Source organism: Saccoglossus kowalevskii, chromosome 16, assembly GCF_978046115.1.
Source record: "Saccoglossus kowalevskii chromosome 16, keSacKowa6.1, whole genome shotgun sequence".
In the NCBI taxonomy this organism is placed as follows: Eukaryota; Metazoa; Hemichordata; class Enteropneusta; family Harrimaniidae; genus Saccoglossus; species Saccoglossus kowalevskii.
This window is the reverse complement of record NC_140656.1, coordinates 14,909,705-14,936,880: the sequence shown is the minus strand read 5'-3', so window position 1 is coordinate 14,936,880 and position 27,176 is coordinate 14,909,705. Positions and strand designations below refer to the sequence as shown.

At 34.8% G+C, this 27,176-nt stretch overlaps 1 protein-coding gene across 1 annotated transcript; it reads left to right on the top strand.

The window, feature by feature from the left end:
• The first annotated feature begins 46 nt into the window (after positions 1–46).
• LOC100376954 (rab GTPase-binding effector protein 1-like) lies at positions 47–27,162 on the top strand. Its single transcript, XM_085491105.1, has 21 exons — positions 47–182; positions 329–466; positions 1,268–1,441; positions 3,626–3,797; positions 4,632–4,719; positions 6,255–6,386; positions 7,111–7,221; positions 8,101–8,236; positions 8,439–8,707; positions 9,187–9,366; positions 10,675–10,828; positions 12,545–12,672; positions 13,788–13,910; positions 14,492–14,590; positions 14,674–14,772; positions 16,348–16,386; positions 16,809–17,100; positions 17,218–17,384; positions 18,340–18,456; positions 23,104–23,217; positions 23,899–27,162. The coding sequence occupies exons 1-21, from the start codon at positions 131–133 to the stop codon at positions 24,061–24,063; spliced, it is 2,949 nt and encodes a 982-aa protein (XP_085347231.1). The 5' UTR covers positions 47–130; the 3' UTR covers positions 24,064–27,162.
• Positions 27,163–27,176: the final 14 nt, after the last annotated feature.

The window sequence follows — 27,176 nt, the reverse complement described above, 5'->3', positions numbered from 1 at the left end:
TAATGTTCAATGCTAAAATTTATATTTATCGTCATTATGTAGAGCATTCTGGGTAACAATTCAAGATGGCTGACGTTGGTGATTCAGTAGAATAAATTCTGATGTTTTGATCCAAAAAAATAAAAGCATCATGGATAACCAACAATTCGTTACAAATATCAGCGACAACATGAATCAACAAGGTAACATAATTCGTTGTTTAATATTTATCTTTGTTCGATTTTTGCATAGCACGATTGTCATCGTTGAAAAATTCACTTTGCCGACTTTTAGTGATAATTTAGAATGCTTTGACTATCAAGTTGCCACTCTTTTTCTCTGTGTACAGATGATGTTCAATTCTTACGAGACAAAGTATCCGAGCTAATGCAACGAGAACAGACGCTATTGAAAGAAAAACACCAACTGGAACAAGAGTTTGGACAAAAACGGGCAAAATTTAAGGAAATATACATTGCTAGAGAAGGTAAGTTGTGAAGAGTGAACCGGATATTGTCAGATATTACGCCTCAAAGTCAATGCGTATCGCAGTAATCATAACACGGTCATACGTGTAATCATTAAAAGTTTATTTCGATTTTCAGACATGTACTATTTACCATTTATGCAATGTGATACAAACTTGATTAATGACAGAAAACGCCCACTTAGTTAGCGCCGGCTGGTGTGCCTTATACATGCCCTCCGCTGTAGGTCACTTGGTCATGAATAAAAATGAAAGTTGGGAAATAAATTTGCTTGTTGCTATACAAATAAAGACGTACAAAAAAAAAAACAATACTTAGTTTAATCATGTTATAATCCTCTTCACAAAATAGCTGAAAATCTATCTGCAATTACACTGGACACTGGTTTCCTTAGTGGACGGCTACAACCTGTTTGGCCTTCTCCTTTTCTTGTCATTAATAACTTACTAGCCACCTAAGAATATGATTCTTTTATTTATAAAGATCAAAATATTGTCAACAAAGCATTTTATATATTTTTATAAACCTAAATATTTATCAACACTGATGTCTGTTATAAATAGCAGCTTTGTGCAGTGACATCATTGATTTGGTGGTACAATTAGAGAGTGTCAACCAATCACATGACAGGGTAATACCAGCTGAGCCAGTAATTTTTTTGTTTGGATTTGAATGAGTCTGATTTCAGATGAAAACAGTTAGATTTATAACTATTTTTAATAATATACTAGTATTTATTTTTTTAGCTCCAGTTAACTTCGTAATTCTCTGTTAAATGAATTTCTTCATCTTTTTCCCAGAGGAGCTTAAAAAGGAATCTGAGCACTTGCAAGAAGAAGTACAGAGAATCAAAATTGAGCTAGAAGATGTTAGAACAGTTGCGAAAGTATCATTACTTTCCAAACAAGAAGAATTTGAAGAAAACAAGAGACGATTTCAGGAGGAATTAGCGTCTTTGCAGCTCATGATGAAAGGTATTTTATGTCTTACTTTCTGGGCAAGGTGTTTTTCCACAAGTTGTTCCTTCGTTATCACTGCCTTGTTCTGAAACATTCAAACCTTTCAGTGTTGATAGTGTACAGTATTATGGGATGTCATAGTGTTCTAAATACATGTATTGTAAACCGTTTAATTTTCACAATTTGATAATTTTACAGCATTTATAAAAAAAAAAAAAATTGTGAAAGTCACTGACACTGAGTTGCATAAGACAGCAGTGTAATTCTTAATGCTATGTATTTTCTAGCCTGACGAAATCGCGTGAGTTGCACGCTCCACTGTGCTCCAAACCCAACACATGCCTGACAGAATGATGTAGTTTTTCACTTCCCCTGACGATTTTTCGTCTGTACCAATTAAATTGCAGGAGCGTTAGATAGTGACAGCCATTAAAGAGTAACCATTCACGGAAGAGTTTATTTCTGCCCAATGTTTATCATCTTGTTGAAAACACTGCTTTGATGGACAGTGTTACCATGACCACCAAAATGAATATTCATTGAACTCATTGCAGGAAGGCGTGAACTTTGCGAATTCGCTTATTGATCTTGCCGACGAGACATACACTTTTCTGTCAGGCGTTAGTAAGGTCTGCTGCCGTTCGGCTGGCGAGGGTCTATGAATTTTCTTGATTCATTTGCTAAATCGTTCAATTCGCGTAATAATACCGGTACCTAATTCTCAAAAAATATCTCTGTACAATTTGACGTCATTATTATAATTTTTAATAATCACATACAAATGTTGTTGTGATAGAATAAAATAAATATGGTATTCATTTTTGTTTTTGATGAAATTGGTGAGATGTTGTTAAAACAGTTGGGTCTATAAGTATATTAAAAATTTTTTATTTTTAATGCATTAGAAAGTTTTATTGTCACTTTTGATCTGTATCCTTACATTACTGATAGTGTTTCTAAAGCCAAAAAAAGTTTGTCATCACATGTGTCAGCTTCAATCTTGTGCGTCACACATTTTTAATGTTTGTTTTCTGTTTCAAAGGATATATTTTGTCGATGAGAATAAACCTATTACGCATGTATTCAAAAGCTAAATGCTTAAATGATAAACAATGAACATATAACTTATCGTTGTGGTGGGATTGAATATTCTTAATACATAAAAAAAAATTTAAACCGTTCCTCCTGATCATTTTTGGCTCAACAGACCATAGGTCCGCTGAGCCTATGAGATGGGTTTCTGTCCTGCGTCTGTCGTCCGTCTATCTATCTGTCTGTCTGTGCACGACTTCTTCTCAAAAACCGCCGAACCATTTGACTCGATTTTTGGTGTGTGGATGCCTTGATGAGTGTAGATGGTAATTTGTTCATGAGAAGTCGATCTGCCAAAAATTATGCAAATTAGCCTCCCAAAACTCTACTGTGGCGGTCTATAGTGAGAGTGCCATCTATAGTATGGTGTTGGAATAACTTTGTTTATGAATAAGTCTGTGCGTTCCTATGTCGGTCAGTCGAATTGTTTCCGTCTGTGTGGGCAGGTCGATTCTCCTGTTAAATCGACTGAATTCCTTCCACAGTAGAAAGTAGAAAGGTAGAAACTTAAGGCGAAAATAATGAAAATAAAATGGCTGTTACGACCCGACCTGATTTCAGTTCAGACTATTTTGAAATGATAATTTTTGGTCAAAAATTCTATTTTCGACTTCTTCTTTAAAACCAGTAGCCTGAATGCTTTGATACTTGGTGTGTTGACATCTACTAGATTTGTTCATCCCATGGCCATATCTTTAATTCTCTAATTTTGGCAAATATTTTTGTCATTTTTGGTTAAAAATGGAATTTCAACTAACCACTATTTCCAATGCTTTGGTGTTGGGCATACATGTGTTTATTATTCCATTGACAACTTTGTGTGGTTGTTTGGCGATATTTCATTTAAAAGTACAAATTTAAACGAAAAGTTGTGGCATATACAGCACTAATCTTTTGTACAATTATTATAGCCGTTGAGCAACAGGCCATTGGCCTATTTTTCAGTTTGCCCTAGGACAAGAAGCAAAGCTTCATTTTTTTTGGTCTAAGCATGGAACATTCTCAAAGCAAAAGATTAGTGATGTAAACATATTTCTGTGTGAAATTGCATAATTCTGTATTATTGCCTATTTTGGCTTTAAACTCGTTTGTATTTTCGTTTTTCAGAGGCTATGAATCAGTCCAGGGATCAGACTGCTGCTAGTTACCAGCAGGAGAGAATGAAGTTGATTTCACTCAATGCTGACTTATCACAAGAAGTTCAAGAGTTAAACAACAGAATTGCCGAACTAACATCTGGTGCCGCTCCAGCAACAGCATCCCAGTCTGACAAGGAAAGGTAAGTTGTGTACTTTGCCAAGCAATGTACATCTTAGTACAACCAATTTATTATGGTACCCAGGAATGCACAGAGTGATGACAACTATGAAACGTTCAAAAGTTCTTTTTCTACTACCACAAAATGACGGCATACTAAAACTTAGTGATATGGTCACAAATATAAAATAATATTTTGTGTCCATTAAAATGTAATGATACAAAGCAGCTATGATGTTTCGGCTTCAGATGTTTTGTTTGTTTTTTTTGTTAACAAAACTGTACATGAACAACTCTGATTATTTGATTTATTTTATATCCTTTTAAATCATTTACGATCATTTTCTAAATTACATATGAGATATAAGTAAATAAATATACTTATATAAATATTGATGTTGTACTTGTAACATACAAATTACTGGAAAATAAATACGGCATATTTCTAACGAATCTTACAATAAAATATGTCGAGCCTGTAATGTACAAAACTCCCATGACTAAAACTTCTCACATTTGCATGAAAAAACACAGGTGATTGAAAAAAAGTTTTTGCTGGAACATCTGGGGCCAAAACATTGTACATTCTTGTGGATGACCAACTGGTGATAATAACGAAGTTTTCAATTTCCAGGAAGAGGGAGTCATATTATAGTGATATACAGTTTCCTGACATTCTCTCATGAATCAGATAATTTTCAGGACCACAGTGAAGGCTAAATTAGGACCAATGGCTTTTATGAGAATAAAGGCAACTTACATTTCCCTGTTTTGCACCAATCGTTATTATTAATTAAGTGAGACAGTGAGTCTTATATTTCAAAATTCTACTATGTTTGTCTGTCTGTCTTTGCAGTGTTTTGTCTAGTGTTTCTCAAGCAATTAGAAGAAGTGTTGCTGGTGCACATGACAAGGCAGAAAACCTTGAAATGAGTATGAAAAAGGTAAATATGACCATAGTCAACCATGCTTGCCGAAATATCGGGATTATTCGTGGAATGTGACTTGGCATAGGCACTCAATAAAACCAAAATAATTTATAGTATTTACAATATTGTAAAGAAGATTTCGCAAAATCTTAAAATTAGCACATAATGGGAGTCTTTGCAGTTGGTGTGTCTGTATGTCTGTATGTATGTATGTATGTATGTATGTATGTATGTATGTACGTGTGTGTGTGTATGTGTGTCCGACTGTTCCACTGCTATCTCAAGAACCATACATCGTTTTTTGATGAAACTTGGTGCATAGATGCTTTGGGCCAATGCGCAGATTTGATTAGGTTTTGGTAAAAATCCATGCTCATTAATTACCTAATTTGCATGATAATTAGCTAATTTTTAGCTGTTCCATGACTGTTCCACTGATATCTAAAGAACCACTAATTGGATTTTGATGAAACTTGGTACATAGATGCTCTGAACTTATGCGCAGATTTGATTATTTTTTGGTAAAAATCCGTGCATACTAATGACCTAATTCGCATAATGATTCGTCAATTTTTGGTTTTTCCACTGATATCTCAAGTACTAATCATCACATTTCAATGAAACTTGGTACATAGATCCTTTAGAACTATGCAGAGACCTGATTAGTTTCAGGGTAAATAATTGTGCATATTAATTACCTAATTTGCATAATTAATTTTCAGCTTTTCTACTGATATTTAAAGTACTAATCATCACATTTAAATGAATCTAGAACTATGCAGAGACCCAATTATTTATACATATTAACCACCTAATTTGCATAATTAACCAATTTTCAACTTTCACACTGATGTCTCAAGTACTATTCATCACATTCAAATGAATTTTTGTACTTTGATGCTGTAGGACAATAGACAGACCTGAATAATTGTGCGTTAAAATCTGTACATATTAATTACCTAATTTGCATAATTAACCAATTTTAAGCTTTCACACTGATATCTAAAGTACTAATTATTCCATTTAAATGAAACTCAGTACAAAGATGCTCTAGGACAATGTACAAACCTAGTTATTTTGGGATAAAAATCTGTTCATATTAATTCCTAATTTGCATAATAATTTATAATTTTTTGGTTCTATATAATCACATTTCAATAAAACTTGGTACATAGATTTTCTGTTACATTGCGCAGACCTCATTAGTTTTACACTCAAAACTGTTCATATTAATTTTATGATTTGCATAATTAGTTTTCAGCTTTTCCATCAATATCAAAGTACAAGTAATTTTGAATTATATTTAAGCTTTCTTTGATTTTCATATTTAATAGTTTACGATTTGTGTCAATTTTACCAGACTTATTGCTATGAAAGATGTTAGTGCACCACTTGGCATCAGCTCTAATGAAGCTGTCTTGTGACTTAGATAAATTTAGAAATAGAGAACTAGGCTAGTTATTTTTACATGTAGATAAATTAATTTGTTTTTTGAAAGCTTCCAATTTTCGTTTTATTATCACTGTCTCACCGTTGAATTGTTGCTGCAGGCACAGAAAGATGCTGAGTTATTGCGTGCTATCGTGATGCCCATGGAGAAAGAGATTGAATCCTTGAAGTATAAGTTGAAGGAATCGCAATCACAGCTTAGGGAATCACAGCTGAGTCTGTTGGAAACTAAGGTATTGTCCAGATTGTAATCAAACTCCAAAACTCATGTTGTTGAGATATTACTAAAAAAAATATATATTGATTGTGTTTTGCCTGGCCACATTGTATGAGTACAGCTAACACATACTTTGTCATGATTAACCAAAGCCAACTGTTATCACCATTCAAAACCCACCTAATTTGTTTTTTTTTCCAAAAATATTTTAATACCAGTAATATTTGTAACCAATGTAAAATGATGTCTATTCAGTCTAAAATTAACAAAGACATTTTAGAAAATTACATAAAAACGTGCTAAATGTGGGTACAAAATTATGGTGGGAAAAGACATTCAAATGGTATTTGTAACTCTTTGACCCTTACAATATCACTTGTCTAAACTGCACACAAATTAGACAAACCATCTACGGCTGGTTAAGTTTAGACAGGTATAACTAAATATACACACATAGTATCAGTTTATCAATGACTCGTGTATCAGTGAAAACAACATTTTTAATTACTTTTAATGAAGCAATTATCAGTTTTAAATTTTTTTAAAGTTAAAATTATATTGTAACAGTTATGAAAACAGATTTCATCATAGTCCAAATCCATGGATATTTTTATTGTTAGTAACATGAGATTAATAAAAAAGCTTTCACAGTTTAATAGTTTTCACTAGTCAATAATCATTCCATACATGTGTATATGCGATACAGGACATATATCAAAATATTCATTCTTGTTTTGCAGGCCAGTAATACCAGTCCTGTTGGCAGTTTATTAAACTTGGACTCGGGTTCCAGTACTGTTAGTAGTCCAGAGAAATTATCTTCCAGTAATAAGGAAGATTTGGATGAGAGGGTATTAGTAATTATATGTTTTTTTTTACTTACAATTGTAGTACCAGTATGTTAATTTGTCTATTGTACATGTAACACGCAATTGCCCATATTGGGCGTCGTGTATCATCATTGCTTCGCATTATTAGACAATAGAGTATTACTCATTTCCTCTGCCCTGAACATGGATAAAATTTTTTAGTTTGATTTGGTAACAAGTAATCATGCAATACTTCCTGTGTTGCAAAGTTTGTGACTTAAAAATAATAGGATAATAACATCAAAAAAATATAATAAAGCACTTCACGATATTTATACGTCAACTTTAAACATTTATTTACGATCGGCTTAATGTGCATCTGTGCGTCTCAGTATAGAGCAACGCATGTATGCATGTTCCAGGGCTATGGCATTCTACAATAGAAACAATTCAGGTTTCAGGCATAAAACAAGCGACGAATAGGTACCGTAGTGTCACTGAATTAAACATGATGGTATATCCTATTATAGTGCTTTGGGGACAATTCATGTACAATATTGTAGATACTTGAATCAACATTATCCAGTATTTTCTCACATTTGTTTAAATAAAAAGTAATGGATTTTTTCGTGCAGATTAAGAAGTCTGGGTCATTATTATTCACAAAATTACCTGTGATTTTGCATACCATTTGTCTGAAGTGTTGATGACTTTCAATGAACTGACCACACGGTTGATTTTTTAGTTCTCAAGTGCACAGCAGCATGTATTTCCCAACACATTGAGATATTATAATACAAATTAAATTTATGTATAATGTCTGTGTATTCTGCTTGTCATACAAAAGCATATCCTATACAGTAGGTTTGTCTTTACTATTGTTTAACTAGCCCTGTTGTACTGGTGTATTTTGTTCAACAGGTGAGGGAGTTGAACCACTATTTAGAGGCAGAGAAAGCTTCCCGTACTGACTTAGAAATGTATGTTGCTGTGCTAAATACACAGAAGAATGTACTGCAGGGTGAAGCAGATAAACTTAGATCTGAATTACACGATGGTTAGTTGGTTTAATTCTTTACTTCTTTTTTTTTGCCATTTTTTAATGTATTTTAATGAGACCTCTGTGTGTACGTCTGTACATATGCACATCAATTTGTTTCATGATGGCCAAATGGTGGCCATTTTTATGCTGAAAATCATCAAGAGAACATTTCATGATATCTGTGTTAATACATGATTACTTCTTATGTCTCTCACAGTTTGTAAACTACTTGAGCAAGAAAAGCGAGAACACAATGATCTGAAACAGACTTGGCAGATGGCAAATGATCAGTTCTTGGAATCACAGAGATTACAAATAATGGACATGAAACGAATGCAGAGTGTACTTACCGAGGAGCAACAACGACAGATTCATGAATTGCAGAAGAAAGACCAGGAGAGGGAATTACAGGAGAAGAGAGTGAAAATGTTAGCACAAATGAGAGAGAAACATTCCCAGGAGCAGGAAGAACGGAGAGCAGCGGAAGTGAGTTCTTGATTGTTCATCAATGTGTTACTTACTTCTCATGTGATGTACTAAGTGATACATTTATGGTTGTTCATTAGAAATGCAGGAATGGGGTTACAAACTAAGTTAAGAAGGAAAACAGTATTGCAGACAGTATTGCACTACGCATTGTCAATATGGCGTTTATTCCCCCCCCCCTCATTTTTGATACCTTTTTGCTCTGTTACTGTTTTTTTTGTTGAAAACCGAATTGTAGTGCAGGATAATGTGTTGCTCTATTTGTAGAAGTGTTTTTATGATCAAAATAAGTAATATGTTATGATTCAGTATGTATACCATGTGTTTTTTTGCTTTGTCTGTGCTTCTTGTTAGTATTGTTACCATAATGATGATTTGTTAGTCCCCCTCGGATGTAGTATGTAACAGGGACTCTTGTTTTGGGTTCTGTCAGTCCGTACTAACAGGGACTGTGTCATTTTTCAATGACTTATTAACAGAGAAGAAAAGAAGAAGAACATCAAAGGATCCAGCATGGTACTGCAGATGAAGTACAACAATCATTTGATAATATTGACAGAATGTCACCATCTCTAATGATACCAACAACTGATGCAGTATTAGCAGACCTAAGTCAGTCTAGAGTTGATGAGCATTTTGGGGAGAGTCACATTAATGAGGTATGCACAGTTTTCCAATTCTTTGGGGATGGGGGTGGGGGTGGGGGGTGGTGTGCATTCATAACAGTTTTCCAATTCTTTGGGGAGGGGTGCATTCGTAACAGTTTTCCAATTATTTGGGGAGGGGGTGCATTCGTAACAGTTTTCCAATTCTTTGGGGAGGGGGTGCATTTATAACAGTTTTCCAATTCTTTGGGGAGGGGGGGGGTGTGCATTCATAACAGTTTTCCAATTCTTTGGGGAGGGGGGGTGCATTTATAACAGTTTTCCAATTCTTTCGGGGAGGGGGGTGCATTCATAGACATTTCACTGATCTAATGTGTCTGTTTTAGTGTATGATACTGTAGTGTAATGCACTCTATTCATGCTCGCTTCATTCATTATAAAATAGACACTGGCAAACCCAGGAACATAGCAGACAATTCATTTAGTATTTGGTTCCTATTTGCTGAAGTATTGTTGCCTAGGAGCATGTACATAGACTTTTACTTCTTGTTCGTTTCTTTCATTTGAATATTATTCAAACACTGCGTGATACATAAATTGTATATGTTGCATGGTACCCATATCAAACATGACATGGTGGGACAACCATTGCCTTTTCAGCCAGCAACGTTGTTCATACACCCTGTTGTATTTAATATTGATAGGCATGTATGACGGATGTAAAATATGTCAAAAACTAATTTATGGATTGACATCTATACATTCGTACATGCTTCCCCGCCTACATCTTTGACATATGTACACTATGAATATTATTGAGCTAGAATTGACTGTTTAATTAGCTCCTAAGGAGTTGGTGTGAGACCATCAGTGTCGATGTTTTTTAGACCATCTCGATGTTATCAGCATTTAACATCCATTGCCTCATCAGTTACTAGGATACAAAAACTGTTGGTGGCTTGACCCAAGGTGCTAACTTGCAACTGGTACTGTTTTAATAAAGTCCTAAAAAAATTCATCGCAGTGTAAATAATCCACTACTCAGATCTCCAATTTCAAACTGAGCAGCATGTTAAAGCGGTGGAGTCGTCACCTGCACCTGTGTCAGATGGCCATAGAGTGTCATTGTTTACAAACAAGCATCTACCCATGAGTCTTTGCGTTTTTAGTGTGTGTTGTTATCGTCGTTTGGGACGACAGGTGACGACACTCTTTAATTGAAAGTTATCCAGTCTGTCTGTTCAATCTTGATAAGTCCTGATACTTTGATAAATCACGTTCCCACTGGCGACTGAATCATGAGGGGTCACTGTACCAATACAAACTTTAATATGAGACTACATTACGTATTTATTATTCCAGGGTTTTCACAAAGAAGAAGAAGACGAGGAGGAAGAGATCAGGAGGTCCATAGTTTCACCAGACAGTAGGATGTCTAGTGATAGTGTAGATTTTGATAGGATATCTATGACTTCTAAAGTCAGTCTAACTGAAGCCCAAGAAAAGGCGATTACAGGTATATGTGCTAAGCGGTGGTACTGTTCAATGATTGGTATCTTTAGTGGCACCCTTGCTGAGTTTTATGTGTTTTGATCACAAACTGAAAAGTAAACTCTGAGGAGATTGCACTAGATTGGTCGGCTATCTATTGTCGTATGTGATTTTTGATAACGTTGAAATAGCAGCTCTAGTAGTAGTAGTAGTAGAGCATGTGCTTTACAGATGTGTGTCTATGGTCAAAATAAGACTAATTTTAAAGATTCACTGCACAACAACACTGTGCTTCTATTAGTGCATATATTGTAAAATACTAAAATATTTTAGCTGTTTTTTTATTTTCACTGAATCATTGCGAAAATAATTTCAAAGCGGAAAGTATTTAACTATTCAGCATTGTATAACCAACATTGTGATAGAGTTGGACAGATGTTTGTGAGTTTTGTAATTCAATGAAAATGTGTCATTACTATCACTTATCAGTTTACGAAAATTCCTAACATTAAACAGTTTGCAGCTGTTACTATTTGCATATCAACCACAATTAGTGCAGACTACACTACTCTTACATGGATATTGTGATTACACACACATAAATGGACAGTTCAAAAGTAATGGCTGACGGGCAGCCATATACATTACTTTGAACCGTTCAGCCACTGGAAAGAATGTTTTTGATGATGTAGGGAATCACAAAGATGAAATTTTGGAAAAGTTATGACAACCACTCTAAGAAGCTCAATGAAATATTTATTTCTAAAAACTTGCATACTGTTTTTCCGACTTGCACAATTAGTCTACAGTATTTATTAAATTCTTTATTTATTTTTTTATTTATTTATTTATTAGTCCCTGTTCGGACGAAGTCCGAAAAACGGGGACTTATAATTCGGTCTCCGTCCGTCCGTCCGTGCGTCCGGAGTCATATCTCAGAATCCCTTGGACCAATTCCGTTCATTCTTTGCATGTGCCTAGTACTTTATGTGGGACATATGCACATGCAGTGGTTTAGCGATTCAAAATGGCCGACTGGCAGCCATCTTGTTTTTTGAAAATGTTGTATGTTGGACATGCTTTGTCAGTTTTCATTCAAACTTGGTACATAGATTATACATGTTAGGATATATGTCCATGACGATTTATTTTGCAATTGAATCAAAGATGGTCGACTAGCAGGCATCTTGTTTTTTTATGCGGTATCTTGGACGAGCTCTGTCAGTTTTCATTCAAATTTGGCACATACAAGTACTTTATACATGTTAGGATGCATGTCCGTGACAATTTGTTTCAAAATCTGGTCAATGATGGCCGATTGACAGCCATCTGACTTTTTGGCCTTACTACTATATTTCCACAATTTATGTACCATTTTCATTCGTATTTGGCACATACATCATACATATCAGTGTGTTTCATAATCAGATCAAAGGTGGCCGAATAATGGCTGTTTTTATTTTTGGCCATATTACTACTACACGGAACATGTGTTTTGATGTAAATAAACAATCTGTTGTATATGCCACTTGGAACTCAAGTTTCAAGGACACGCTCGCGACAACCCCTTTCAGAACTTTCAAAAATTTTACGGGGACTGTGTCATTTTCAATGATTTGTTTTTATTTATTTGTTTATTCATTCATTCATTCATTCATTCAATAACTCACACACATCCCCCTGCGGGGATTGAGAAAAATATATAAAGGTTTATCAATGCACCATATTGTTTTTCATGCAGGGATAACTCCAGAGAAAGAAGAGACTGCATCTGTAGTTGCCAGCGCTAGAGCACGTAGTGAGCCATGGGTGTCAACTGTTGGCAAGAGACTTGTCAGTGAAAAAGAATGGGGGTTACTGCAACAAGAGGTAAGTCTATAGTTCCATGTCATACAAATTCATGACAGAAATAAAGCATTGTAAATATATATTACACATGTTCTATCACTGCTCCAGTTCCAACCCTCAAATGCTATATATTCAACTTTTTGAGCATCGTAAGTGCAAATTACAATTATTAATTTTAATAACTTCATTAATTTTAGGGCAAAGATGAATAAAAAAAAATGTAGGTTTATTTTGTAAAAGATGACAAACATTGGACTTTTGGGGCTTCAGTGGTTAAATGTACAATTTTCTGTGGTCTACTGAATGGTCACATCCATATATAATTCTCACTAGTCAATGTGCAGTACTGTACATAACAGTAAATACCTTATTTAAACTACTGTAAAATACTTTATTTTTGCTGGAATTAATTTTCGCTGAAAAGGCTTTTTGGGCGTTTTATATGGAATTTATTTTCACTGATTTTTGATGAGTTTAATGTGAAATATAGGAAAAAAAGTATATTCGCTGGATTTTATTTTCACGGAATCGCCCCTTCAGCGAAAATAGCGAAAATAAATTCCAAGCGAAAATAAAGTATTCTACAGTATTTGAATTATATTTCAAATATTTGTATTTCACTTCTGATGGACAAGCAAAATGCCGTTCAATGCAGTCAATATTGTATACTGCAAAATGCCTATCAGATTTCAAAACATTTCCCCTATTAGTAAGACTGAAATTCAGGTCATTCTAATTAACCCTCGGCCAGTATGACACAGACAGTGTCACTTCGGTGTCACAATAAACAGATGAAGATGCCTAAAATCAATTCCAGTTTGACAAACCTCTGTCATGTGCATGTGCTACGACAAATACTGTATACCAGATTAGTGAATTTGAACTTCAGTATTCTAAGGACACTCAATGACAAATTTCTAGAAATGGCTGAAATGATTGAAATTGAGAAGAAAGTATATTTGACTATTGTTATAGGTATCAATCACATGATAAAGGGTCTGTGCTTCAATGTACACAGCCTTTTTCAAATTTTTGTTCCCTAGAGATTAGACAGTTATATATAGTTTGGTAAAGGTTATTGATAATGCATGTTGTATAGATTTTAACCAGACTGTCACCATTCTCTGTGAAAACAGGTTAAGAGTGCCAGAGAGAAGTTAGGAAGGCCGTGTGATATGTGTACTAACTATGAACAGCAATTGCAGAACATGCAAACAGTGGATCTTGAGCAGAGAGATCTTGTTCATGATTTGAAAAAGGTAATGTGTATTTGCATATATTCAGTTCTTACTATTTCCCCATGATTCATTATTTTTTGTCAAGTATCGCTACATGTTTCGCCTGTAACTCATCAAGATCCCTTCAGTGAAAATAAATTCCAGACGGAAATTAAGTATTTTCCAGATGTCACTGCACATGCACATGTCAGTTCCTGTGTCTTTCTTCAATGAGAACCAAGTCTACTATGTTTTACACAGCCACATGTAGGCTTCCATCAGGTGTGATACCATCTCTTCAGGATGTCTCACACAATGTCTTACTAACATGAATATTTTTTCTTGAATTTTTCACCTAATTTTTGGCATCTACTTTAATCTATAATAAAAAAAAAAAAGATTAATTTAAATAATCTTGTGTCCAAATTTTGATTATGCCATTCTCTCCATAAATATTTAACCTTTATTTCTTTCTTTTGTAGTTTTATCATTCCTAGTCCTGTTGTGTTTTGTGTGTCTTAGTTTTAATTTTTTTGCGACCGTACTATTGTACCTTTCTGTGTCAGTGTTGTGTCAATAAAATATTATTACAGTAATTGTAAATACCAAATATCTATCGACAGCAATTAGAGAAACTTAAAGAGAAGTCATTATTAGAGCGAGCCGACCGAACTCAGCTTGAGGAGAGTCTGAAAAATGCAGCACAGGATGCACAGCAGCAGGTTTGTTCTTCAAATGTGTTTTTAATGTTGAATATGTCAGGCTGCCCTCTATAGTTATGAATAACTGATACGCTTGTTTACAGATTACTAGTTTACTGGCTAAGAATCAAGAACATGAATCTTTTCTTACTGACTTGAGACAACAGTATCTGCGAAGTCACAATGAGATGCATGATCAGCTGGTAAGAATGTTCATTTTGTGTCAAATTTTGTATGAGCCCCCAAAATGAGCTCGTGTACTGTAGTTTTCTTTGACTTGCATGTTTTATTTTAATATTCGCCAATTGGATTCTGTTTCATGGTAACATTGCAGAACATTATTTTTTTCAAAATAAAGCCTGTAATTCTCATATTGCAGTGATAAAAAGAGTACCATAGCATGATTTGGTTTTCTCTTCATACTTTTCAAGCATGCATATTTCACACAAGAGTGAAATGTCATTACGGTGAATGATATACCCTATTGTCATGTGATATGTCATTACGGTGAATGATATACTCTATTGTCATGTGATATGTCATTACGGTGAATGATATACCCTATTGTCATGTGATATGTCATTACGGTGAATGATATACCCTATTGTCATGTGATATGTCATTACGGTGAATGATATACCCTATTGTCATGTGATATGTCATTACGGTGAATGATATACCCTATTGTCATGTGATATGTCATTACGGTGAATGATATACCCTATTGTCATGTGATATGTCATTACGGTGAATGATATACCCTATTGTCATGTGATATGTCATTACGGTGAATGATATACCCTATTGTCATGTGATATGTCATTACGATGAATGATATACTCTATTGTCATGTGATATGTCATTACGGTGAATGATATACCCTATTGTCATGTGATATGTCATTACGGTGAATGATATACCCTATTGTCATGTGATTAGAAATACATATCAACCTGTCATCATGTGCATACTAATTGAAATATTACCAGCGAGAAGTGTCTCAGATTGTGCAATCTCTGAATGGCAAAGTCAACATCCTTTCATAAAATAAATAAACAACATTTTTTTTCCAAATGCCAAGAAGAAATACGTCTATTTGATCCAAAATTGACAAAAAATGTTGGCAGGAAAAACATGAAGGTTAACAAGGCAAATCTCTAGGTTTTGTTACATATGCAGTAAACTGAATTTTCTGTTCAAAATGCTTTCAGGATTCACTGTTTAATAATCCATAAAAACTGAACTACATGTCAAGAGACAGTTTAATCAGGAATACTATGATTTGTTAGTCTCCCAGCTCAAATGCAGTCCTAAAACAAATACCTGTATCTCGTATCTTGATTGCATTCAAACTTCATGTTTTGATTTAAGATGGCCAAATGGCATCTATTTTTGTGCTATAAGTTCATCAATATTTCTATCATTCTGAAACTGGATCTTTGTCGTGTATTGACAGATTTTGATATTGACAGAGGCCTTGATGCACATCATTCTATTTTTCAGATCAAATTCAAACAGACATTTTGTGTCAAATGCCATTTCATATCTTTGACATTCCTTGACTGATTGTAATCAAACTTTACACCTACATATGTCTTCATGTCACATATTTGTTTCTCGTTCTGATTCAAAATAGATGACATTTAAGTTTTGTTTACTGAAACATGACTTGTTTATTCACACACACTGATTATAGGAACAACACGAAAGATTGTTTGTTTCATAATAAATTGTTTACATTATATATCATTTCAGTTAATGTGGTTTTCTCTTCACAGAAAGCATTATTGGATTCAAGAGAACAGTTATATGAGGAGGTGAGTGAAACCACCATTTAAAAATAAATTGTTTGCACCCTTATCGATTGGAGGGGAGATGATGGGGGGGGGGTCCATCACAGATGTGTATACATTTGTCCCTAGTGTGTTGCTATGCATAGCATGGGACCCACATCAAACCCACACAGTCATGACCACCACCCTTCACAGGATTACCAGTTCTACTTGGCATATTTCTATGTTTGTGTTTATTTTGAAATGTACCTTAAGTTACTTATTATAATGAACTCAACACAGCATAGGAAACCAACTGAAGTATTACAATGTATTTTACTTTGCCTGTAATGAAATTAAAACAAGGTGTAGGATATATTTTGTCAGTCTGGTGGTGGTGGTGTTGTTATCTTCGTTTATAGTGGCCTAACTCTCATACTTATTCAAAATAAAAAATTGCTTTCTAGGTTGAAAAGCTTCGAAAAGAAAATGATATTCTCCTTGCCAAAAGGAGTTTACACTCATCCATACTTAAAACTGAAAACTTTCAAATGCCTCAGAAGGTAGAAGATTTACAGCAACTTGTTAAGAAGTATCGGCGAGACATGATCAGTCTTCGAGTAGCGGCCGAGCACAGTGATGAGACGCTACGAAGTGAAATCATGTTCTTAAAGGAGAGAGTACAAGCTGAACAGCATACCAAAGAAACAATAGAAGACACTCTGCAGAGTGATTTAGACACTGCCAGGGAAGAAATTGGTAAGACAGCGCCCTCATGTGTTTGTAGACTGCCCTCTTGTGTTAGAATTGACAACCTACTTGTTGATCTACATTCCAGGTCCTGCATTTAACTTTTTTTTTTTTTTTTTATCTCAGCAATACTTAGTAGTGTGAAAGATGAAATGGTAAAAATAGAAATGAATAAAGAAGAAGCAGAGTTGAAATGTGCTGAATTACAACAGAATTTAAAAGTTACACAAATTCAAGCCAAAGATGTTATTAGGGCTTTGGAGAAACAAATAGAAGAATTAAAAATTGCTGTTGTAAGTTGGTTTGTGTTTTACATCTTTTAGTTGTTCACATGAATTGCTTTCTCACTCGAATTGTTTTTTGGAATACTGGGTAATTTATATCACGAAATATAATACGATAATCATCTTATTTTCGCTGTTAAGTGGAGCTATTCATATTTCTGATTGGGGATATATGGGTTGACATGTTATTTGTTGTGTTTATCGTTACAGTAAAAAATCTATTATTTAGCAAAAATTATAGAGTAGAGGGGTTGCTATTCTGTATTGCTCTGGGGGGGAAACCTGTCGTATGTGGCATTGAACTTGAAATGTTTCATAGACATTCTATAATTAGTGAAATACAATAGATATATGCTATATACATTGTACTATGTAGATGGTAATCTCCTTGTACTATATTCAACCTATTGCTGCATTTAGCTGTGAGCAAGCTCCATGAGACAATGTCGTTAATTTTAAAAATAATTAATGAGTGCTGAGTTTCTGATATACTAAAATATCTTGGTTTGCATAATTAATTATTTTGGAATTTTGTTCTGCATACTGCTGATGCTACACTACTGGAGTTTGATTGGAGGGTACCGGTACTGTAAAATATTTTAATTAAGCTGGAATTAATTTTCGCTGAAAAGACTTTTTGGATGACTTGTATGGAGTTTATTTTCATTGATTCTTGATGAATTGAATGTAAAATATAGGAAAAAATGGATTTTATTTTCACTGAATCATCCCTTAAACGAAAATAGCGAAAATAAATTCCAAGTGAAAATAAAGTCTTTTAAAGTATACAGAATTTTTTAGCAATGCTAAGTAAATATTATTAGTTTTAATTTCATAATCAGAGAAACAACAGCATGCCATGTGTATGTTTGTTTTTGTTTCAAAGTTTAGAAAAAAAATATGTAGAATTTCTGGCACCTTGTCTGTGATCAATTTAGTGATGGTTAATACCATTTTATTGCAGGAAAAACATGAGACTAAAGCCACAGAGAATAGTAATAAAATTCACTCATTGCAAGTAGAATTAGATAATAGTGAAGCTGTACAAAGAGATTTTGTAAGATTATCACAGTCATTACAAGTAAGTACAAATACTGTTACTGACACCTGTTAGTCATTACAAGTAAGTACAAACACTGTTACTGACACCTGTTAGTCATTACAAGTACAAACACTGTTACTTACACCTGTTAGTCATTACAAGTACAAACACTGTTACTTACACCTGTTAGTCATTACAAGTAAGTACAAACACTGTTACTGACACCTGTTAGTCATTACAAGTACAAACATTGTTACTGACACCTGTTAGTCATTACAAGTACAAACACTGTTACTGACACCTGTTAGTCATTACAAGTACAAACACTGTTACTGACACCTGTTAGTCATTACAAGTACAAACACTGTTACTTACACCTGTTAGTCATTACAAGTACAAACACTGTTACTTACACCTGTTAGTCATTACAAGTACAAACACTGTTACTTACACCTGTTAGTCATTACAAGTAAGTACAAACACTGTTACTGACACCTGTTAGTCATTACAAGTACAAACACTGTTACTGACACCTGTTAGTCATTACAAGTACAAACACTGTTACTGACACCTGTTAGTCATTACAAGTACAAACACTGTTACTGACACCTGTTAGTCATTACAATTACAAACACTGTTACTGACACCTGTTAGTCATTACAAGTACAAACACTGTTACTGACACCTGTTAGTCATTACAAGTACAAACACTGTTACTGACACCTGTTAGTCATTACAAGTACAAACACTGTTACTGACACCTGTTAGTCATTACAAGTACAAACACTGTTACTGACACCTGTTAGTCATTACAATTACAAACACTGTTACTTACACCTGTTAGTCATTACAATTACAAACACTGTTACTGACACCTGTTAGTCATTACAAGTACAAACACTGTTACTTACACCTGTTAGTCATTACAAGTACAAACACTGTTACTTACACCTGTTAGTCATTACAAGTACAAACACTGTTACTTACACCTGTTAGTCATTACAATTACAAACACTGTTACTGACACCTGTTAGTCATTACAAGTACAAATACTGTTACTTACACCTGTTAGTCATTACAAGTACAAACACTGTTACTTACACCTGTTAGTCATTACAATTACAAACACTGTTACTACACCTGTTAGTCATTACAAGTACAAACACTGTTACTGACACCTGTTAGTCATTACAAGTACAAACACTGTTACTGACACCTGTTAGTCATTACAAGTACAAACACTGTTACTGACACCTGTTAGTCATTACAAGTACAAACACTGTTACTACACCTGTTAGTCATTACAAGTACAAACACTGTTACTTACACCTGTTAGTCATTACAAGTACAAATACTGTTACTTACACCTGTTAGTCATTACAATTACAAACACTGTTACTGACACCTGTTAGTCATTACAAGTACAAACACTGTTACTGACACCTGTTAGTCATTACAAGTACAAACACTGTTACTGACACCTGTTAGTCATTACAAGTACAAACACTGTTACTACACCTGTTAGTCATTACAAGTACAAACACTGTTACTTACACCTGTTAGTCATTACAATTACAAACACTGTTACTGACACCTGTTAGTCATTACAAGTACAAACACTGTTACTTACACCTGTTAGTCATTACAAGTACAAACACTGTTACTGACACCTGTTAGTCATTACAAGTACAAACACTGTTACTTACACCTGTTAGTCATTACAATTACAAACACTGTTACTACACCTGTTAGTCATTACAAGTACAAACACTGTTACTGACACCTGTTAGTCATTACAAGTACAAACACTGTTACTGACACCTGTTAGTCATTACAATTACAAACACTGTTACTGACACCTGTTAGTCATTGCAAGTACAAACACTGTTACTTACACCTGTTAGTCATTACAAGTACAAACACTGTTACTGACACCTGTTAGTCATTACAAGTACAAACACTGTTACTTACACCTGTTAGTCATTACAAGTAAGTACAAACACCTGTTAGTCATTACAAGTACAAATACTGTTACTTACACCTGTTAGTCATTACAATTACAAACACTGTTACTGACACCTGTTAGTCATTACAAGTACAAACACTGTTACGCCTAATACAGTCATTACAGTTACAAACAGTTACTTACAGCTGTTAGTCATTACAAGTACAAACACTGTTACTGACACCTGTTAGTCATTACGAGTACAAACACTGTTACTGACACCTGTTAGTCAATACAAGTACAAACACTGTTACTACACCTGTTAGTCATTACAAGTACAAACACTGTTACTTACACCTGTTAGTCATTACAATTACAAACACTGTTACTGACACCTGTTAGTCATTACAAGTACAAACACTGTTACTTACACCTGTTAGTCATTACAAGTACAAACACTGTTACTTACACCTGTTAGTCATTACAAGTACAAACACTGTTACTGACACCTGTTAGTCATTACAAGTACAAACACTGTTACTGACACCTGTTAGTCATTACAAGTACAAACACTGTTACTACACCTGTTAGTCATTACAAGTACAAACACTGTTACTGACACCTGTTAGTCATTACAAGTACAAACACTGTTACTGACACCTGTTAGTCATTACAATTACAAACACTGTTACTGACACCTGTTAGTCATTGCAAGTACAAACACTGTTACTTACACCTGTTAGTCATTACAAGTACAAACACTGTTACTGACACCTGTTAGTCATTACAAGTACAAACACTGTTACTGACACCTGTTAGTCATTACAAGTACAAACACTGTTACTGACACCTGTTAGTCATTACAAGTACAAACACTGTTACTGACACCTGTTAGTCATTACAAGTACAAACACTGTTACTTACACCTGTTAGTCATTACAACTAAGTACAAACACTGTTACTGACACCTGTTAGTCATTACAAGTAAGTACAAACACCTGTTAGTCATTACAAGTAAGTACAAACACCTGTTAGTCATTACAAGTACAAATACTGTTACTTACACCTGTTAGTCATTACAATTACAAACACTGTTACTGACACCTGTTAGTCATTACAAGTACAAACACTGTTACGCCTAATACAGTCATTACAGTTACAAACAGTTACTTACAGCTGTTAGTCATTACAAGTACAAACACTGTTACTGACACATGTTAGTCATTACAAGTACAAACACTGTTACGCCTAATACAGTCATTACAAGTACAAACACTGTTACTTACACCTGTTAGTCATTACAAGTACAAACACTGTTACTGACACCTGTTAGTCATTACAATTACAAACACTGTTACTGACACCTGTTAGTCATTACAAGTACAAACACTGTTACTGACACATGTTAGTCATTACAAGTACAAACACTGTTACGCCTAATACAGTCATTACAAGTACAAACACTGTTACTTACACCTGTTAGTCATTACAATTACAAACACTGTTACTGACACCTGTTAGTCATTACAATTACAAACACTGTTACTGACACCTGTTAGTCATTACAAGTACAAACACTGTTACTGACACCTGTTAGTCATTACAAGTACAAACACTGTTACTTACACCTGTTAGTCATTACAAGTACAAACACTGTTACTTACACCTGTTAGTCATTACAAGTACAAACACTGTTACTGACACCTGTTAGTCATTACAAGTACAAACACTGTTACTGACACCTATTAGTCATTACAAGTAAGTACAAACACTGTTACTTACACCTGTTAGTCATTACAAGTACAAACACTGTTACTTACACCTGTTAGTCATTACAAGTACAAACACTGTTACTGACACCTGTTAGTCATTACAAGTACAAACACTGTTACTTACACCTGTTAGTCATTACAAGTACAAACACTGTTACTTACACCTGTTAGTCATTACAAGTACAAACACTGTTACTGACACCTGTTAGTCATTACAATTACAAACACTGTTACTGACACCTGTTAGTCATTACAATTACAAACACTGTTACTTACACCTGTTAGTCATTACAAGTACAAACACTGTTACTACACCTGTTAGTCATTACAAGTACAAACTGTTACTTACACCTGTTAGTCATTACAATTACAAACACTGTTACTGACACCTGTTAGTCATTACAAGTACAAACACTGTTACTTACACCTGTTAGTCATTACAAGTACAAACACTGTTACTGACACCTGTTAGTCATTACAATTACAAACACTGTTACTTACACCTGTTAGTCATTACAAGTACAAACACTGTTACTGACACCTGTTAGTCATTACAAGTACAAACACTGTTACTGACACCTGTTAGTCATTACAAGTACAAACACTGTTACTTACACCTGTTAGTCATTACAAGTACAAACACTGTTACTGACACCTGTTAGTCATTACAAGTACAAACACTGTTACTGACACCTGTTAGTCATTACAAGTACAAACACTGTTACTTACACCTGTTAGTCATTACAAGTACAAACACTGTTACTGACACCTGTTAGTCATTACAAGTACAAACACTGTTACTGACACCTGTTAGTCATTACAATTACAAACACTGTTACTTACACCTGTTAGTCATTACAAGAACAAACAGTTACTGACACTTGTTACGGTAATTACAAGTACAAACACTGTTATTTTTTACAGTTGAATTTTGCCCACCATATTTATTGCTTGTCTTGTTCTATTCAGGTTCAATTAGAAAAGATTCGTCAAACCAATGATGAAGTTCGATGGCAGCATGAAGATGATGTAAACAACTGCCAGAATTGTAAATCACCATTTACAGGAGCCAAGAAGAAAAAGGTACGTTTGTTTCAAATACTGATTCTTTGTCTATGAAAGTAATAATTTTCAGTAGTGATTTACATAGTTCTGATATTTTAACTCACTGAGTTATTAAAATTCACATATTTATCTGAATTAAATGGCATCGCTTTTCTCTTTATATTTTCTTTCAATCACAAATGATTAACACAATGTGCCATGCCAGTTGCCAGCAAGCGTTGGTTACAAATGAAATATTACTGAATTATTCATGAATGTTAAAGCGAGGGAGTCGTCACCTGCCCATGCATCAGATGGTCATAGCGTGTCATTGTTTACAAACAAGTGTCTACCCATGAGCCTTTGCGTTTTTAGCGTGTGTTGTTATCGTCGCTTGGGACTCAATTCCCACACGTATGCAGGTGACAATCCTCCTGCTTTAAATCAATGGACAATATTGCTTCAGCCACATCCCCATTTACCTTGAACAATTCAACTATTCCAGAAGCCTTAATTTTGTTAAATTAGACATATATCATCTTTTCTATGTATGTATATTTTGAGCCATGCACCCACTGTTTCATTAATTGTTATTTAATATAAACCTACCTTTTAATTCCTTGTGCCCTTCTATCTCATGACTTACATTATTTGTGTGTTCACAAATCATAATCCATGTTATGTTCCATATTTGACGGCATTTGTTTTATTTTTTCACAGCAACATTGCAAACATTGTGGAAAAATACACTGTGTGGATTGTCTCACAAAGTATGTGGAAAGTGGAAGACGACGACGGAAACTGCCAGTCTGTGATGTCTGTCATACTTTACTAGTTAACGAATCAGCACCCTACTTCAGCAATGAACCCCCTCCTAATGTCTGAGAAAAGGATGATATGGTCAATTGTTCTATGGACGGGTTGTACCATTCATTGTGGTATAGGGGTGAAAGGCTACTTTGTAGAATTATGTAAGATATACAACAGGGTTTCAAATTCCATGGCAATGATTGGATCATTCTTTGTTATTGGACATATCAATCATGACAAATATATACGATTGCCAAAGAGTTTGCCAAGATGTGCTCCGTCTGCATGCTGATAATGGTTAATTGTGCCGGTGACAATGACAATGGGGCTACTTACTGATCTAGGCTTGCATTGGAGAAAACTGTGTTCAGCTCTTCGTGTACTTAGGATTACTGGTCCAGGGGTGTGTTAGAGAACCAGACTGAAACGACCACCCTGTGGTGAAACAGACTTGTACGACCAGTTAGTCTGACATGACCAGCTGGTGGTGAACCAGTCTGACACGACCAGCTGGTGGTGAACCAGACTGACACGACCAGCTAGTTGGGAACCAAATTGACACGACCAGCTAGTTGGGAACCAGACTGACACGACCAGCTAGTTGGGAACCAGACTGACACGACAAGCTAGTTGGGAACCAGACTGACACGACCAGCTAGTTGGGAACCATACTGACACGACCAGCTAGTTGGGAACCATACTGACACGACAAGCTAGTGGGGAACCAGACTGACACGACCAGCTGGTAGTAAACCAGACGGACACAACCAGCTAGTTGGGAATCAGACTGACACAACCAGCTAGTGGAGAACCAGACAGACACAACCAGATAGTTGGGAACCAAACAGACACAACTAGCTAGTTGGGAACCAGACTGACACAACCAGCTAGTTGGAAACCAGACTGACAAAAGCAGCTAGTGAGGAACCAGACAGACACAACTAGCTAGTTGGGAACCAGACTGACACAACTAGCTAGTTGGGAACCAGACTGACACGACCAGCTAGTGGGGAACCAGACTGACACGACCAGCTAGTGGGGAACCAGACTGACACAAGCTAGTGGGGAACCAGACTGACACGACCAGCTACTGGGGAACCAGTCTGATACAACCACATAGTGCAAACTCAATCACAGACATTGTCATTTGGCTATTTGGATAAACTGATAAATATTTATAAAAACCACATGGTTGCCAAGCAATGGACATTTTGTATTATAGTTGTTAGTAAAAGCGAGTTGTTACTTGTGAATCATGGGTTTATCGGTTACTGTATTCTATCAACAAATCTCTGTAACAAGTGACTTTAATAGACAGTATTGGAATTTTTTTTCAGTTTTACTGTACGAACTGAGATAAATTAATCATGTAAATTTGAAAAAATTGTATATAATTAGAGAGTTTGGTCATGTGTCAACAATGTACAGTATATGGTACTTGATATGTCTAGATATTGTCTCCACTTGATATGTGCATGAAATTGGTATAACTGGTACCAAAATAATTAATACATTGCCTTTGGTAGAAACATTTGTGATGCGAGAAATTCACTCATGAATAGTTTTTAAATACATTATCATATTTGCTCTATTAGTAACACATGTTTATGTAAAGAAGTTATTTCAATGATCCAATATGTAATATTAGATCTAAGGTAGAAACAAGGGAAGCATAAAGTTATCTGTGATTCAGATATTCTATAAAAGTTACTAAGCATGCAACTATACTGATAACATTCTACATATCTTCTGAAAGCTTAGATAAATACAGGTGGTTTTACACTCTGCCATGTTTCCACATTTTTTTTGTGAGCTGTTTTTAATGACAGTGTACAATCTGAATTTTGCTTTAGTTTTCAAATTACAGTCTGTTAAAAATGTTCAATGGACTGTCAGTAGCATGCCTAGTTACTTAGTCATAGCTATAAAAAAAAAAAGGCTGATGAAGAAGAAAAACAAGATGCAGTTGTTCCAGCCTACAGAGTTGAAAATGAAAGTGTTAAAAAATGCATTTTCAATAATCTGATTGGTCAAAAATTACAATAGTGAAATTTATAAATCAGATAATCCTGTAGACAAACATTGGTACGGCGTATGCACTACTATATTCACCTATATCTAAGCTTTCAGATAATGTATAAGTTATAGTACTTTTAAAGAATGTCTGAATCACAAATCAATTTTTAACTTGTTTTTGCCCTATTACTACTGAAGTGTGGTTTTAGTAAAGACGTGCTTGCATTAGAGCAAATTATGTTAACACTTCAATATAGAGCATTTCCAACTGTCATTATTGTACCTTTTCAGTAATTCACCATACTGGATCCACAGGGATCAAGTAAATCATTGTGCAACTTGGTGAATTATTTCATTAATTTTCAAGCCGGTGCTTTTTTTGTCATAATTACATTGCTAACTTTCTCATCATGGTATGTTATTAGTTTAATTACATTTAATATTGTGGGAATGTGGTGGTGCATTTCCTCTGTGCTCAAAATTTAATGTCTTTCTGCTCTGTGTGTATAGTTTAACACCCAAGCTGCCTCTCAAAGCACTATTCCTATTCAGTGCGCCCTCTATTGTTAAACATTTGTAGGAAGCAAATAAAACAAAATACTGTTGTGATGCATTTGCTATACTCTGATAAATCACATCTTAATGTTCATACAAGTGTTTGTTTTTGGCTAGAGGGTGCAATTTATTGGATTAGGTGCATTGGGCCAAGCCATCCACCTACCTTACTACAATACACATTTACAGAGTAATACTCTTGGAAGCATGCTAACTATTGATAGGCAGCAGATAAAATAAATTCTTTATCCATTGGATGTATGGTGCGTAATTACACAAGGCGATACTTTGACCTAAATATTAAAACATCAGCTTATTTCGGCATTGCCTTTAAATAGTGTTGGGCTGTTAAGTTTTCGCTTGTTGCAAATACAAAGGTATAGGAAACTGGACGTGATGACAAGCATATTCGCAACATAAATCTGGAGTGTATTAAGTAATCTACATTATTTCGTACAGATATTTCAATTTCTGTATAAATGACATTTATAATTTTTGAGTCGTGTACATGTATTGCAGGTTAATTTATAAGCACGATATTTGGAAATAAAAATTACACTTGTACTTGCATCTAGTTACTAGTGCCTAACAAGTTTAGAGTAATATTCAGGACTAGT

What these genes read in the sequence shown, in the direction of transcription:
- LOC100376954 (XM_085491105.1), top strand. Translation starts at nt 131, where the DNA reads ATGGATAACCAACAATTCGTTACAAATATCAGCGACAACATGAATCAA. An exon ending in AGGAAGATTTGGATGAGAGG is followed by an intron (nt 7,222 to 8,100) that starts GTATTAGTAATT and finishes TTTGTTCAACAG; the next exon opens with GTGAGGGAGTTGAACCACTA. An exon ending in CAGGAGCCAAGAAGAAAAAG is followed by an intron (nt 23,218 to 23,898) that starts GTACGTTTGTTT and finishes ATTTTTTCACAG; the next exon opens with CAACATTGCAAACATTGTGG.